At 40.7% G+C, this 15,738-nt stretch overlaps 1 protein-coding gene across 7 annotated transcripts in view; it reads left to right on the top strand.

Moving 5' to 3' along the window:
* LOC122552723 (tetratricopeptide repeat protein 7A-like) overlaps window positions 1-15,738 on the top strand; it is a 421,938-nt gene that overhangs the window by 105,117 nt on the left and 301,083 nt on the right. For all 7 annotated transcript variants that reach the window (XR_006312460.1, XR_006312459.1, XM_043695624.1 and 4 more), the window contains one exon: window positions 14,057-14,140. Coding sequence is in view for 5 of the 7 variants with exons in the window: in XM_043695624.1 (XP_043551559.1) it covers window positions 14,057-14,140 (84 nt within the window). In the remaining 2 variants the exon portion in view is untranslated. The remainder of the gene's footprint in view (window positions 1-14,056; window positions 14,141-15,738) is intronic.

The raw sequence follows: 15,738 nt of genomic DNA, 5'->3' as shown, positions 1-15,738 counted from the left end.
GATTTTTCATGCCCTCTCTTAGCTCTCCTAATCCCTTTCTTCAGCTCCCTCCTGGCTATCCTGTATCCCTACAACGCTCTGTCTAAACCTTGTTTCCTCAGCCTTATGTAAACCTCCTTCTTCCTCTTTACTAGATATTCAACCTCCCTCGTCAACCAAGGTTCCCTCACATGACCATTTCTTTCCTGCCTTACAGGTGCATACATAATCAAGGACACGTAGTATCTGTTCCTTGAAAACGTTCCACATTTCGATGACATCCTTCCCTGACAGCTCCCCCAGTTGTAAAACCTACCCTGTTGCATGCACCTATCTCTCTCCATAACCAAGGTGAAAGTCACAGAATTGTGTTCACCATCACCACAATGCTCACCCACTAACAAGCCCATCACTTGTCCTGGTTTGTTACCGAGTACCAAATCCAATATGGGCTCCCCTCTGGTCGGACAATCTACATACTGAGTTAGAAAAGCTTCCTGGACACACTGCACAAACACCGCCCCGTCCAATCAATATTTGGGAAGTTGAAATCGCCCATGACTACTACCCTGTGGCTTCTGCACCTTTCCAAAATCTGTTTCCCAATCTGTTTCTCCACATCTCTGCTGCTATTGGGGGGCCTATAGTAAACACCCAACAAGGTGACTGCTCCTTTCCTATTTCTGACTTCAGCCCATAGGCAGATCCCCCTCGAACTGCCTTTCTGCAGCCATTATACCATTTCTAATTAGCAACGCGAGACCCCCTCCTTTTTTACTACCCTCCCTAATCTTACTGAAACATCTGTAACCAGGAACCTCCAACAACCATTCCTGTCCCTCTTCTATCCACGATCTGAGCTTAAAACAAATTAGGAAGATGCGATATGGAGCTCTGTCTATTTATAAGATTATACCAACACTTGCAGATGTGTGGTATCCTGGAACATATCACCTAAGATCCAAGCCATATATGTTCGCATATAATTTATCACATAGAAACTTGTTGAAACTTTATTGCTGGAACAGCACAGCAGGTCAGGCAGCATCCAGGGAACAGGAGATTCGACGTTTCGGGCACAGGCCCTTCTTCAGTTCCTGAAGAAGGGCCTGTGCCCGAAACGTCGAATCTCCTGTTCCCTGGATGCTGCCTGACCTGCTGTGCTGTTCCAGCAATAAAGTTTCAACTTTGATCTCCAGCATCTGCAGACCTCACTTTCTCCTCATCACATAGAAACTTCCCAACTACTCTTAGCTGAGAGACACAGCCAAAATATAGGGGGTTTGTTATTGATGAATACCCACTAAGCCTGGACTGAGTTGGTACAGACTCATTTCATTTAGTACTTTTATAACCAACAAGAGACAATAGGACAGTCAGTATGACTGTTTCCAGCTTTCAAAAGCGCAGGTTCATCGCTCCTTGAAAGTGGAGTTGCAGATAGATAGGATAGTGAAGAAGGTGTTTGGTTTGCTTTCCTTTATTGGTCAGAGTATTGAGTACAGGAGTTGATAGGTAATGTTGCAGCTGTACAGGACATTGGTTAGGCCACTGTTGGAATATTGCATGCAATGCTGGTCTTCCTATCGGAAAGATGTTGTGAAACTTGAAAGGGTTCAGAAAAGATTTACAAGGATGTTGCCAGGTTTGGAGGATTTGAGCTATAGGGAGAGGCTAAATAGGCTGGGGCATGTTTTCCCTGGAGCATCGGAGGCTGAGGGGTGACCTTATAGAGGTTTACAAAATTATGAGAGGCATGAATAGGATAAATAGGCAAAGTCTTTTCCCTTGGGTCGGGGAGTCAAGAACTAGAGGGCATAGGTTTAAGGTGAGAGGGGAAAGATATAAAAGAGATTGAAGGGGCAACGTTTTCATGTAGAGGGTGGTGTATGGAATGAGCTGCCAGAGGAAGTGGTGGAGGCTGGTACAATTGCAACATTTAAGAGGCATTTGGATGAGTATATGAATAGGAAGGGTTTGGAGGGATATGGGCCGGGTGCTGGCAGGTGGGACTAGATTGGGTTGGGATATCTAGTTGGCATAGACGGGTTGGACCGAAGGGTCTGTTTGAATGCTGTACATCTCTGACTCTAAATACCTCACATCTTTTCCTTTCATGACACTTATGTTAGGTTTCAGAGATCAGTATGTCATGATGTCTTTTAGACACATATTCAAGATATCATCACTATTATAGCATGTGACCTGCAGGTGTTTTAAAACATCTTGGTACTCCATCATATCTCCGATCACTTGGAGTAAGACAGTTTACTGGAGCATGGTCCTGTGTTCTAACCTAGCAGCTTAATATGAGCACAAACACTTGTGTGCTTGAGAAATGTAAAATTTGTACATAACAATCAATGTAATGTTGCTTGGATTCCTCAACATTATAGTATGAATGCTCGGTTTCTTATGTAATGAGAGATGTCATAAGCGTTACTGCATCGGTAAAACATCCCACGACAATAAACTCCCATCATAGTTGCAGCAGTACCTATCTGTAAAAGACTGCAATATATTGCTAGATATTTGGAAAGCTGATTCAAATGGCATTGGACAGCATAAAACTTAGGAGAAAGTGAGGACTGCAGTTGGTGGAGATCAGAGTTGAAAAGTGTGGCACTGGAAAAGCACAGCAGGTCAGGCAGCATCTGAGGAGCAGGAGAGTTGATGTTTCGGGCATAAGCTCTTTATCAGAGCTGAGCTGCTCAGCCTTAAGCAGTGTGAGTTTCTGTGAGTAAAAGTAGTTGCACAGATCTATAGATGAGACACTGACCACCAGGAAAACAGAGCTAATGTTTTGGTTAGAGTGTACATTCTTTGAAGTCACAAGAAATTCTTAAGATTATTTTCATTAGGAAAATAGATAAAAGGGCTGAAGTACATTTTTGACCAGTTTCTAATTAGGGACCCTAATTAGCAGTTTTTAATTAGCTTAAGATATTAGAACCAGCATTTCTATGGCAAAATCATGGTTAGCAGAAACCTCATTATGGATTGGGTATCCAGTGAAAGTCTTGCAGACAACACATGCAGTTCTCGAAGGAAGTGAGGACTGAAGATGTTGGAGATCAGAGTCGAAAAGTGTGGTGCTGGAAAAGCACAGCAGATCAGGCAGCATCCGAGGAGCAGGAGAATCGACCTTTCGAGCATGAACTCTTCATCAGGAATAAGGGAGTGGCCCAAGGGGGCTAAGAGATAAATGGGAGGGAGGCTGGGGCCTGTGGGAAGGTAGCTGGGAATGTAATAGGTAAATGAAGGTGGGGGCGAAGGTGATAGGTCAGAGAGGAGGGTGGAGCGGATAGGTGGGAAGTAAGATAGACAGGTAGGACAGTTCAAGTGGGCGGTGCTGAGTTGGAAGGTTGGATCTGGGAAATGAGGAAACTGGTGAAATCGGCATTGATCCCATATGGTTGGAAGGTCCCAAGGTGAAAGATGAGGGGTTCTTCCTCCAGGTATCGGGTGGCTAGAATTTGATGGTGGAGGAGGGCCAGGGCTTGCATGTTCTTGGTGGAGTGGGAGGGGGAGTTAATATGTTCGGCCACAGGGTGGTGGGGTTTTTTAGTGCGTGTGTTCCAGAGATGTTCTCTGAAACAGAACAAATACAGTTCTGTTTTATAGATAAAGTGCTAGATGGCTTTGAGAAAAGAACTCCAAAAGTCTTGCTTTCGTTTGGCAAGGTGAGCTTTGCACAATTAGCACATCCAGTCTTTCGGTTGATGATCACAAAACAATCTGAAAGTTCTTGAAGATAAGTTCAAGGTAAGAACTAACTTCAGGATTAGAAAACGCCAACTGTCATATAGACAGCAACCTCCAGAATCTGTTGATCAGCTTGTTGCAAGATGCTGCAGTCAAGGGCTAGAGTGTGACTTCCTGAAGAGAAGCTCTCAAAGAGGCTAATTTGAGATTGTCATCATTGTCACACCAATTACAACATTCTGAAGGATCTTTTGTACAAGAAAAGTGCCATACCTTTGACATATTTCTGGAGAAAGGACACCAGTATGAAGATGGTAGTGGCAGGCCAACAATAAGTACATGCGTTAAGTACAGTGAAGACAATTGCTATGATCAGCAAAGTACACCAAGATTACAAACTCTGTGTCAGATGTGGTTTGTTGCATCTATCCAAAAAGGACCTAACATTTCTTGATATTTGTAAAGTTGTATGGCACCAAGGGCATTGGGCACACGTATGCAGGAAATCTGGATCCGGAAGCCAAACTAGGACTTTGAGGAAGACACAGGCGACCAACAAGACTGCACAATGCCACAACACTGGCAGCAAGGAAAGTATTAAGGAAATTCAAAAATGCAAACACATCTGTGAGGGTCAAAGTTAACCAAGCGAAAGACAAATTTCAGACCTTGCCTAGCAACCGATTGTCTAACTATTCTGAGTATAGGGATTCTTCTTCAAAGTCAGGGAAGAATGAAAGAGATGATGATGATCAAGCAAGTAAAGAACCACCAAGACAATGCAATTGACGAGTGTAAGTTAGAATTACAAATGCAAATCATCGTTTTCAGCAATGATGAGTGTGATTGACCACCTAGGAAAGTTTATGTCATTGGTTATGCATTCTATGGAATCTTGTGCAGCTGTTAAGCCAGATCCTAGAACCACATCTCCACCCACACATTTGACAGGTATTTCTGGGAGTTGGAATTGGTCCATAGCATTGAGATCATTGGCATTCCTTTTCCATGTTTCCTCTTGCAACCAGATGTTCTTAAAGAATTGTGTCCTTTCCAACAGAGTTTACTCTGAATCTGGTTCTTCCAAACGAGGATCTCCCATGTGTTGCCATCCATGTTGCATTTCTTGAGGGAGATCTTCTGGGAGTCTTTGAAATCCTTCTGTTGTCCTCCTCTTGTTCAAGTGCCTTCTTTGAGCTGGGTGAAGAAGATTGGCTTTGCTCATCAGAATTCAGGCATCATACACATGTGTACATGCAAATAGCTAGTTACCAGCAAAGGTTTCTAGAATGTATAACCAGCCCTGATCCTATAAATCAGTCTTGATCATGGTGCTATATTGTGAAGGAACTGATGCTAGCTCAAGCTAATGTACGAAATGCCAATTCTGCATGGAGAGTGAATGAACACTCCTTTGATGATTATGGAGTGCTGTTATACAACAGCAACCAGCAAGGCAATAAATTAGTCAAATGAGTACAACAGAGAACAGCATGTACCTCACCAGACCAACTGTACCTCCTTTGGTATACAAACACTTTTAGGGCGAGTTGCTAAATCTGCAAACATTGTCAAATTTTGAAATGTCATTAGTCATAGAAATGTACAGCATGTAAACAGACCTTTCAGTCCAACTTGTCTATGCTGACCAGATATTCTAAATTAATCCAGTCCGATTTGCCAGCACTTGTCCCATATCCCTCTAAATCCTTCCTATTCACATCTGATGCCTTTTAAATGTTGTAATTGTATCAGCCTCCACCACTTCCTCTGGCAGCTCATTCCATACACATACCATCCCTTGGGTGAAACAGTTGCTCCTTAGTCCTTTTTAAATCTTTCCCCATTCACCCTAAGCTTATGCCCTCTAGTTCTGGACTTCCCTAACCTAGGGAAAAGACCTTGTTTGTTTACACTATCCATGCCCCTTATGATTTTATAGACCTCTCTAAGGTTACCCCTCAATATCCGATACTCCAGGGAAAACAGCCAAAGCCTATTTAGCCTCTCCCTATAGCTCACACCTTCCAACTCTGGCAACATCCTTGTATATCTTTTCTGAACCCTTTCAAGTTTCACACTATTAATGTAATTAATGTAATTATCAAATTGACAACACATGCGTGTGTTGTCATTAAAAAAAGTATATGAATCGATTCGGGATAGATTTTTAGCTTTCAGCAAAAAAAAGATTTTATGTTTCATGATGAATATGTCAGTATGTCTTTAAGGGATGTATGTATGACATAATCACTGTACATTGTGACCTGAGGTTATATAGAGATCTCATTTATGACCTTGATTTAGATTATTTAAAGCACAACAGTCTACTGGAAGCATTATCTTCTATTGCAACCTAACAGCTTAATATTAACACAAGCATTTTATGTAGAGTCACTGGACTTGAAATGTTAACTTTGATTTCTTCCCAGACCTGCTGAGTTTTGCCAGCAATTTTACTTTTGTTTCAGACCAACAGCATTTGCAGTTTTTTGTTTTATTTCAGTTATAATGAACGTTTATTGAATTCTTCAGTGTCATGATATCCGTACTCAGTTTCTTGTGTTAGGGGAGGTAATATGAGCACTGTTAGAAGTAAACTCTCACAATCTTGTACAACTGATTTTCTGTAAATCTATTTCATAAAAGCACATCTTAGAAAAGCAACTGAGGAGTATATAGTATGAAAAACATTTTTTAAATTCAGTTTCGCCTTGTAATAAAGTATCTTGTTTCAAATTTAAATTTGGTCCAGTAATTCTCTATTGCAACCCTCAAAGCGGTATTGCAGATAGCCAAATCCAAGTAGGTGGTTGCTTAGGAACCAACATGAGTGAGTAGTTTCTTCAATCAGCAATAAATTTTAGTGACCCAGAAAGCTGATTTTTTCCAAGCCTGGTTTCCCGTGTTTTAAATTAATATTTTGCCCTTCATTGTTTGGTGTTGTCACAGTTCTTAGCAGCAACAATATATCAGTCATGCCATGGCTAGACATCCAGCTGGCACTTAAGTTGTCAAACATGTAGTACATCTTCAGAGCAATCCCTTGTTAGCCACATGTTGACAAGAAGCAATCTCCTGAATCTGATCAAGGGAATAAACATGCAATTTTAATAATGAGCAATGTGGTGATTTTGAAAGATGTCCTACCTTCTGAGGAAAAAGATAATTGTGTATAGTCACTGAATAATTACTGAAACATTTATTAATTTCTAACACTTAACGGCAATCACACCCCAACATTAACCAAATTACATAAAATTATATTGAAATATCAACACAAAAGTAGACCAACTGATCACTATTGCTATTATGTTTTATATGCAAGTTCCATCCTACTTGACGTAACCCAATCTGTGTATTCTATTCCTTTCTCCTTTATGTATTTATCCAGCTTCCCTATAAATGCAGCAATTTTTTTCACCTTAACTACTTCATCTGGTAAAAACATTTTTTAGAGTTCTTTATTAGATTTATTCATTGTTATATTTATGATTTTGATGTTTGTTCTGTTTTCCAAGTGGAGATCTTCATACAGATATTAACAAGGGTGGCATTTCAGAGGGAAAAACCATTAATTTTATTTTCTTACAAGAAGGATGTCACCCAGAGTAAGGGACTGGGGGCGGCACAGTGGCACAGTGATTAGCACTGCTGCCTCACAGCGCCAGAGACCCAGGTTCAATTCCCGCCTCAGGCAACTGTCTGTGTGGAGTTTGCACATTCTCCCTGTGTCTGCGTGGGTTTCCTCCGGGTGCTCCGGCTTCCTCCCACAGTCCAAAAATGTGCAGGTTAGGTGAATTGGCCATGCTAAATTGCCCGCAGTGTTAGGTGAAAGGGTAAATGTAGGGGAATGGGTCTGGGTGGGTGCTCTTCGGAGGGTCGGTGTGGACTTGTTGGGTCGAAGGGCCTGTTTCCACACTAAGTAATCTAAGTAAGAGAAGGCAATTTCAGGGGTTGGTGAATTGAAGAAGGCATTCTTGCTGCATTTGACCCCCCAGTCGTTATTGTGAAACCATGTTTTTTTCCAAAGTTGTCCTCAGCTTCCTTGAGCAGGTGGGTTGCTAAGGTCCAGCAGAGGGTTAAATCTATAAGAAAAGTTAAATGTGAGGCTCCCAACTTCATAACATCTGAATTGCTAACCATTGGCTGATAGTTCCTTTTCTGTCTCTATACATTTGGTAGTAAGTTTTCTTGACCCCAACCCATACTCTTTCTTTTAATGGCATCAGTGTTTTTATCTTAATTACTCCTGTAGTAGCAACTTCTGCATTATAACCACTTTTCTTTTAGGAATGGTCTCCTAAATTTGTTATTTGGTTTATTAGTTATTAACTTGTGACCAGCATCTGTGGTGGGTAGCCTCGTCGTTGTTCTCTTGGGCCCTGATTGTTGCTGCAGCCACAGCGCATAAAACGTTTATCACCTTTTAAAGGGCAAGTCCAGCAATTTTAAAACTCCAATCAAATTAATCAACTCGTGCCCACTTACTCCCTCCCCCAAGCACCATCTCTTTATTGATAGTGGTGAGGGAATAAAGTAATGAAAACAGAAATGTTTTCAGATACTGTAGTGGGATATAATTCCCATTTTATTATTCACAAGGAGCTTATGGCTTGCATAGATTTGTTGACTCAGAATCTGAACTATGGTCTATGCAACCTGACAGCAGTAGGAATGGAGTCCCCAAATATTTTCTCTTGAGGGTTCTCTTTGAGACTAAATAAACTATCCAGTACAATTTATTTGAGAGCTATTCTTCAATTTTCATAAGTGAATGGTTAATGGTAATTTATGTATTAAATAGAATGTAATGTAATCAATATTATATTAATAATGTTTTATAAGGTTATGCATTTTATGCACAGCAAGCTTTGACAAACAGAAAACTGATGATGACCAAATACTCTTTTTTTGGGAATATTGTACTCCAGAGTGGGTTGGTAAGGAGGAGAGGGGAAGAAATTTCAGGGGATATTGGGGATGCCACTACCACTGTAAGAGGAGAAAGGAGGGAACCAATGAATAGAGGAATTGGAAAAGGAAACATGAGAGAGACAGGAACTTTGATTGGAAAAGCAGTTCCTCGCATATTCTGTGTTTTCTATTTTTGGGGGCAACTTTTTCTCATTTGTTGACCCAAAATTGATTTTTCCTGAGATGTTTGGGATCTTTCAAGGGCAGATTCACCTGTTGCCCCCTGTGTATTTTGAACTCCGCATTAAACTCCTTTGCCACTTCTAGATGAATGTTCCAGCTTTCATTTTAAATTGAGCTGCATGCTTATTATTCTTTCCTGAAGGCATTATGGTAGATAATGTGGTGCACATTACTCTTGTCTGTTAGATGGGAGACAAACTTTAGAATTGGCTGTGGGAAAGTCTAAAGGTTCCCATGTATACTGTTAAATTAATGAGCTATTGTAATTTCCATTAAATAATTAATAATCCCAACAGTTTTATCCTGACTTTTACATAAATTGAATGAAAAATGTTGTTTGGTTGTCAGGATGTAGTGAGATAGACCTTTACATGAGATTGTAATTTACATTTAATTATTGATGAGGTTCAAGTTACTGGAGAGCTATTAATACTCTTAGAATAATAAACTAGCGAGGAATCGCTAATATCATTAGAAGATTGGAAACAATTGCATGGGGAAAATACACTCTGTTTCATTCTATTAAAAAAGTGCTTGATCAAACCATTTTACACTTTATGTGCTTGCTAACACTCGATAATCACATTTTTTGTTGAAGGAAAGAGAATTTTTGTCGTATGTCTTTGTGTTTCATGAACTTTTAATTTACTTTTTTAAAAAAGAAAAATTATGTTCACAAAATGCATTGTACAGTTGGATAAGTGTTCAGAGTAAGGTTATCTAACAACAGAGCACCAAGTAAACTATCTCATATCTTCAAGTGTTCTCTTTGCTAAACAGTCTTTGCTCTAGGATTTATCAATATGTAGCTCTGAAAAACAATAATTTTATTTCAGTTCTTCTGTAAAGGATCACCATCATAATATAGTGCAGGCTTGAATTAAAAGTCTTTTTGCTGCGCTTTAGTAATATATGTAAGCTTCATTGCGCAGTCTGTATTTGTGAGCTTGCCATTTAGTATCAGGCTATAGTTTAGCGTGGTGCATTACTTCATACTGCTCAATTCTATTTCATCAAGGAGGAAACATTAATCTAAATTTCTTGGCTAATTTCAAACAAGTCCTAAAAGTTTTAAAGGACTACATGCTGATCTACTTTTTCTCTAAGATAATTTTAAGTGTTGATTCTTGTTTCAGTAGTGAGTGTTAATATAAGGAAAGCAGTTTACTAAATCACAAGTCCCTGAATATTTGCAGAGATGGAAGGGCATATGTTCCCCCATCTCCTTATATCTAGCATGCACTCTTTTCGTCAAGGTGGAGGAGTAGGGGGACATTGGGACTAGATGTATTTTTATGCATGTGATTCATGCAAGCAACATGTTTGAAGAGCAGCTGTCTTAACTTGGGCCCAGTTTTTGTCACTGAAGTATCTGAAAAAACTTGTGGGAATTATCAATTTGATGAAATAGTCTAATTTACCGGAAGTTTTCTTTTGAAAGAGCAGGCACACTTTTTTGGATTATTTATGGTTAGATGTGAACATGTGTAAGGTCTATGGCTGTCAAACTTGTTTTGATGTCACTCTAAGAGGGAATATGCTAACGACCAAGTCATCAAAATGGAGAACATGTTACCAATAGCCATTGCACAGTCAAGCTTGCAGCATGTGTTATGAGGGAGTTGCTAGTGTACTTTCGACTTCCAAAAGTTGCTGAACTTTCATAGTAAATCTGTCTGCTAAGTAATGCTGTCATGTAGCTTGAAATAAGCAGAACCTACATTTAGTTTACCAGTCCATGTGTGAGATTGGCGAGTGAACATTGAGCCATAACCAAACTGTCAGGTTATTTAAATCCGTTGAAGTTTTGGGGGAGAAAAAGGCCACTGTGATTCTTAGTTGATAATAATTAGTGCCTAAAATTTCAGTTGCTGTTTGTTGACAAAGACTTTAAGGTTATCATTATAGTATAACTACTGTTTAGCTACTTATGCAATGTACAATCGGAAAGGGACCTATATCTTCCCTCTTGATTGACAGGAGAAGTGATTATAAAGGGACCTATTGTTTTTGATGTTTTGCTATTGATACAAATATTTATGTTTTATCTAAGGGATTAAGTATTTGAAGACATTTAAATAAAGTAAATTGGCTTTTTAATAGTGAAGAGTATAATAGATAGTACCAAGAATATTATCTTGCTACATCTCAACCTGGCTTCTGAGTCAGCTTATGGTAGTTACTGGGTGATTTGGCATTATGTTAGCGTAGGGAGTTTAACTAACTTTGGACTGCTGGTTAGAAGGATGTAGGTTGACATGGAGGGTTTGAGGGGCCATAGTGTAGGTATAGGTGCATAGGTTGGCATGGATGATGTAAGAAACCTCAGGAGCTAGGTACAGGGGCATGAACTGGTATCAGTTTGTATGGATGGGACATGGACAGTGAGGACTAGAAGACCTTAATGTTTTTGTTATAACTGGTACAAAGACCCGAAACATTGCTCAGGCCTTTTAAACAGTCGACCTTGGCACATTGTTTTTTGGAGATAATGGACATGAGTCCAGGATACACTTTCCCATTTGAAATGATAATTCAGTGGCTCAGGGCACTTTCTCCTGAGTAAGGTTTGCAGCTGTACAGTTGAGCCAGTAGTGCATATTCAAGCCTCAGTTGAAATCCTTGCTGTTTTCTCTCTCGGGTATGAAACTTAACTGAGGTGATTAAGTGCTAAAAGCAGTAATTGATAGGAAGATGTTTTCTCTTGATCCCTGATGATAATTTTTTTTTGTTCCTTCTTAAAATGCACATTAGTGCCTTGTCTTGGGCATACGCAGCACATGAGCAAAGGTAATAAGTGTTGTGAGGCTCTGTACATGAATGAATTTGATCGTGTTCCACATCTGCCAGTAAAACATGGAGCGTCTGGCTAGAGTTATGAATGAACGCCTTGTCTACTTTATTACTCTTCCTGACAAAAGTCACAGAGGACAATTTTATAGTTTTAGGTTCATTTGAAGCAGAAGCACCAATATGACACATGGAACTGAGTAGCTTGTTAAAGTCCTGTATTCACTTCATAATTTTAGCTGAGCTCCAACTGTACGTTCGCTCATTCATAGGCCCACTAGATGGCATAATTATAATGTGAAACAAAGAATAACCTTTGCATTGTTGGACTGTTCCAACGTTTGCGTCAGAGCAAGTGCAATAAAAATCCCTTATTATTTGGTGAATGTTTTGAGATCCTGATGGCCCTAATATCGGAATAGATATTTTTAATCAACCTGTTCAGACATGAGTCACAAAAAGCCAGCATCCAGCAGGTAAAAGGGAAGGCAAATAGAATGTTGAACTTTATTTCAAAGGGAATGGAGTATAAATGTAGGGAGGTTTTGCTGAAACCGTACAAGACAGTAGTCAGATCCCAACTTGGATACTGTGAACAGTTTTAGGGCTTGTCTTTAAAGAAAGATGTGCTGCAGTGAGATGTAAGCTGGTGCCAGAGCAGGACACTCCAGCCAGAGCTTCTTTGCTTTGCCAGCTCCTTTCGTTTGTTCTTTCTTTCATTCTTTCTTTCTCTTTTCTGCAGTTTTCTCCCCCACTCAACCCACACCACCCACACCCAACTTTTAACTTCATAAACAATTACCCAGAGGGAACGGAGACTGGGAGAGGTGTGTCATCGTCCAGGCAAGGGAGAGGGGTTGGAGACCATGTCAGAGTGGGAGGCGAGTTACGGGCCGGAGCCAGACGCTATCTTTAAAAAGTTCTCAAATTACTGTCTGTGTTTGCACGGCTTCCTACCTCAAGGCCTCGCTAACTCCTTGCGCTGGCGTCTGGCCTGTAACTCACCTCCAGGACTCTCCTCCCAGGCTGGCCTGGGCTTGGATTGCCTCCTGCATCAGGCTGCAGCCTGCAACTCGCCTCTAGGACCCATCTCCCAGGCTGGCCTGGGCTTGGACTGCCTCTCACATTGGGCTCCAGCCTGAGAGATGGGTCCTGGAGGCAAGTTGTGGGCCGGAAGCCAGCGCGAGGAGGCAGCGAGGCTTCAAGTTCTGAAGCCCTGTGGGCACAGACTGTAATTTGAGTACTTTTAAAAGATACTTTTTATTCTTATTCTGGACTTCAACTAATTTGAGTACTTTTTAAAACTTTGTATTCCTATGCTTGACTATTTTCTTATTCTTTCAGTTCTGTAACAAATACTTAAGTATCTATTTAGATATCCTATACCCTGTACCTAAGCTGGTGCCAAAGCGGCAACATCACAAACTTTTCACTGCACCATTCGAGTGCACATGACAATAAAGGGTATTCTATTCTGGCTTGGAGTCAGTACAGAGAATATTCACTCAGCTTTTGTAAGTTTGGTCACACTGTCTTATGAGAGAAGGTTGAGTAGATTGGGCATGTACTTGTTGAAGTATTGAAGAATGATCGGTGAGCTTATTAAAATGTACAGGATTCTACAGAAACTTGACAGGGTAGATGTGAACCAAGCTGAAAATGTGTTGCTGGAAAAGCGCAGCAGGTCAGGTAGCATCCAGGGAACAGGAGATGAATGAGGAAAGTTTGTCCAGCAGGCTAAGATAAAAGGTAGGGAGGAGGGACTTGGGGGAGGGGTGTCGGAAATGCGATAGGTGGAAAGAGGTCAAGGTGAGGGTGATAGGTCAGACTGGGGGCGAAGAGGTCAGGAAGAAGATTGCAGGTTAGGAAGGCGGTGCTGAGTTCGATGGATTTGACTGAGACAAGGTGGGGGGAGGGGAAATGAGGAAACTGGTGAAATCCGAGTTCATCTCTTGTGGTTGGAGGGTTCCTAGATGTGGACCAAAGGATGTTACCTCAGAAGAAGGGGTTCCATATTTCTGCTGTAAGAGGGTAGCGAAGTTATGGAGTTCTTTACTGTAGAAAGCTGTTGAGGCTGAGTTACTAAGTATATTTGAGACTGAGAGAGACATTTTTAATCAATAATGCAATAAAGAGTTTTGGGGAAAAGAGAGGTAAGTGGAATTGAGGATCAGCTATGATCTTATTGAATGGTGGAGCAAACTAGATGGGTTGAATTGCCTACTTCTGCTCCTGGGTCTGGTAGTCTCATGTTATGACACAACTCTAGAGTAGGCAAAACTTGAACCCAGATCTTCTGTCCCTGATTTCCATTCGTGATGTACATTTGTCAAGTAGGAATTATAGTATTCTTGTTATCAACTTCCTTTTATTGGCTTATTTATCAAGTATGCATCTCATCTTGAAATATTTCTTTCCTCAGTGCTTGGAGAGAGCAATGAAGTTTGCATTCGATGAATTTCACCTGTGGTATCAATTAGCACTTTCATTGGTCGCTTGTGGCAAGGTAAGGTTTTTCATTGCAGTATCACTGTCATTCTAATCTTTCATCATCTCGATGCAACACTGAGACATTGAAATGTAGTAGGAGGACTTCTGCAACCTTCAAGTATGTTTTTTATTATGTGCACACCAAGTCAAAGAAAATGCTATGACCAGATTGTAACTTATTTTCATTCTCAGGTTGATGCACATGCATATTTGACCATGTACAAACAGAAAATTTGCATATTGGTTAAGCAACTGAAAGTAACTCATCTTCTACAGTTCACATTACTGGTACACTATTATTGTGTGTTTATCTGTGTATGTATTAATTACATGATGTACATCATTCAATACACAAATATTTCCATTACTGCTCAATATATTTGGGGTGTTTGTGCACAAATGGATGTGTGATGCTATTTGTATCAGTTGCAATAGTGTAGTATGTGATGGGCACGTTTGTTATCTGTGCATGATGTTTCATGTAGTGGGCAGTAATCATAGATGTGTTAGCCACTACACTCTGTGGATTAAAGTGAGCTTTGCAGTAATTGGCTGTTGCATCATAAAGTTGTAACATACTAGTAATGTGATAGCTTTATTTTTGTCTCACGTTTCTCTTCTAACAAAATAAATGTAGAAAAGGAATATTGTGTAGCCAATGCATCTCAATTTAAACCAAATAGAGCATCCTGTCATTATGTTCAATTGTTCCTTTAAATGATCTCAGAGAGTTGCCTGTTGTGCCTCCTCAAATTTCGAGTTTGGATATGATTTAAGTTTTGTGTGCAGAAGATCTCCCTGATGATTATTTTAAACCTGAAAAAAGTGCAAGTCACTGTAGTGATTGGGACCAGGTTGACCTTGTAAACTATGAGGTTCTTGATTGGGTTTGTTAACTTTGGGTTGGATTTTATGGTAGGGCTTAGCCCTTGGACTCTAGTTTTCTTTGTTTTTTTTTGTATGTATCCTCACTGTTTTTGGTGTTTGGACTGAGTCCTTGTGGAAGACATCCATTTTACCAGAGGAGCTGTTCCTGTGGGGAGGCCTAGCCCTGGGACTGGGCCTCTGAAGATTGAACACCTGTGTGTGCTGGGAGGTGAGCACTTGCTGTATCCTGGGGTTTTGGAGAATATCTTGCCTTCAGGAGTGGACCAAACCCCTGTGAGTTAACTGCACCTGTACTATGTTCCTGTGAGTGGCCCTGGTTTTCCAAGGCTGGGTCAGGACTCCATGGAGACAGAACTGAACACCTGTGTGCTGTGGGGTGTGCATTTGCTGCCTTCAGGAGTGGACTCTGCCCTTGGTTGCGGACTCTGTTTTTAGCAATGGACTCTGCAGTTTGGAGTGGACTCTATTTCTGACAATGCACATTGTATACTGGAGTGGACTCTTCCTGGAAATGCATTCTATATCTTGAAGACTATATAGATTTGGACTGTGTACCAGAAAGGACTCTTTTTTTGGTAACTAACTGTATTATGGGTCTTGCATGTCCCTAGGTCTGGCAGGCCTTGCTGTGAGCTGGGAGGCTCATGGGTCGTCTTGAAAGCTGTCACCCCAAGAGCTGGAGGGTGGGTCGGCCATCCTGTGAACCTGAAGGTTGGTAGGCTGTCC

This window comes from Chiloscyllium plagiosum, chromosome 9, assembly GCF_004010195.1.
Source record: "Chiloscyllium plagiosum isolate BGI_BamShark_2017 chromosome 9, ASM401019v2, whole genome shotgun sequence".
NCBI lineage: Eukaryota > Metazoa > Chordata > Chondrichthyes > Orectolobiformes > Hemiscylliidae > Chiloscyllium > Chiloscyllium plagiosum.
Note: the sequence above shows the minus strand (reverse complement) of the source record. Positions and strands in the feature narration are given on the sequence as shown.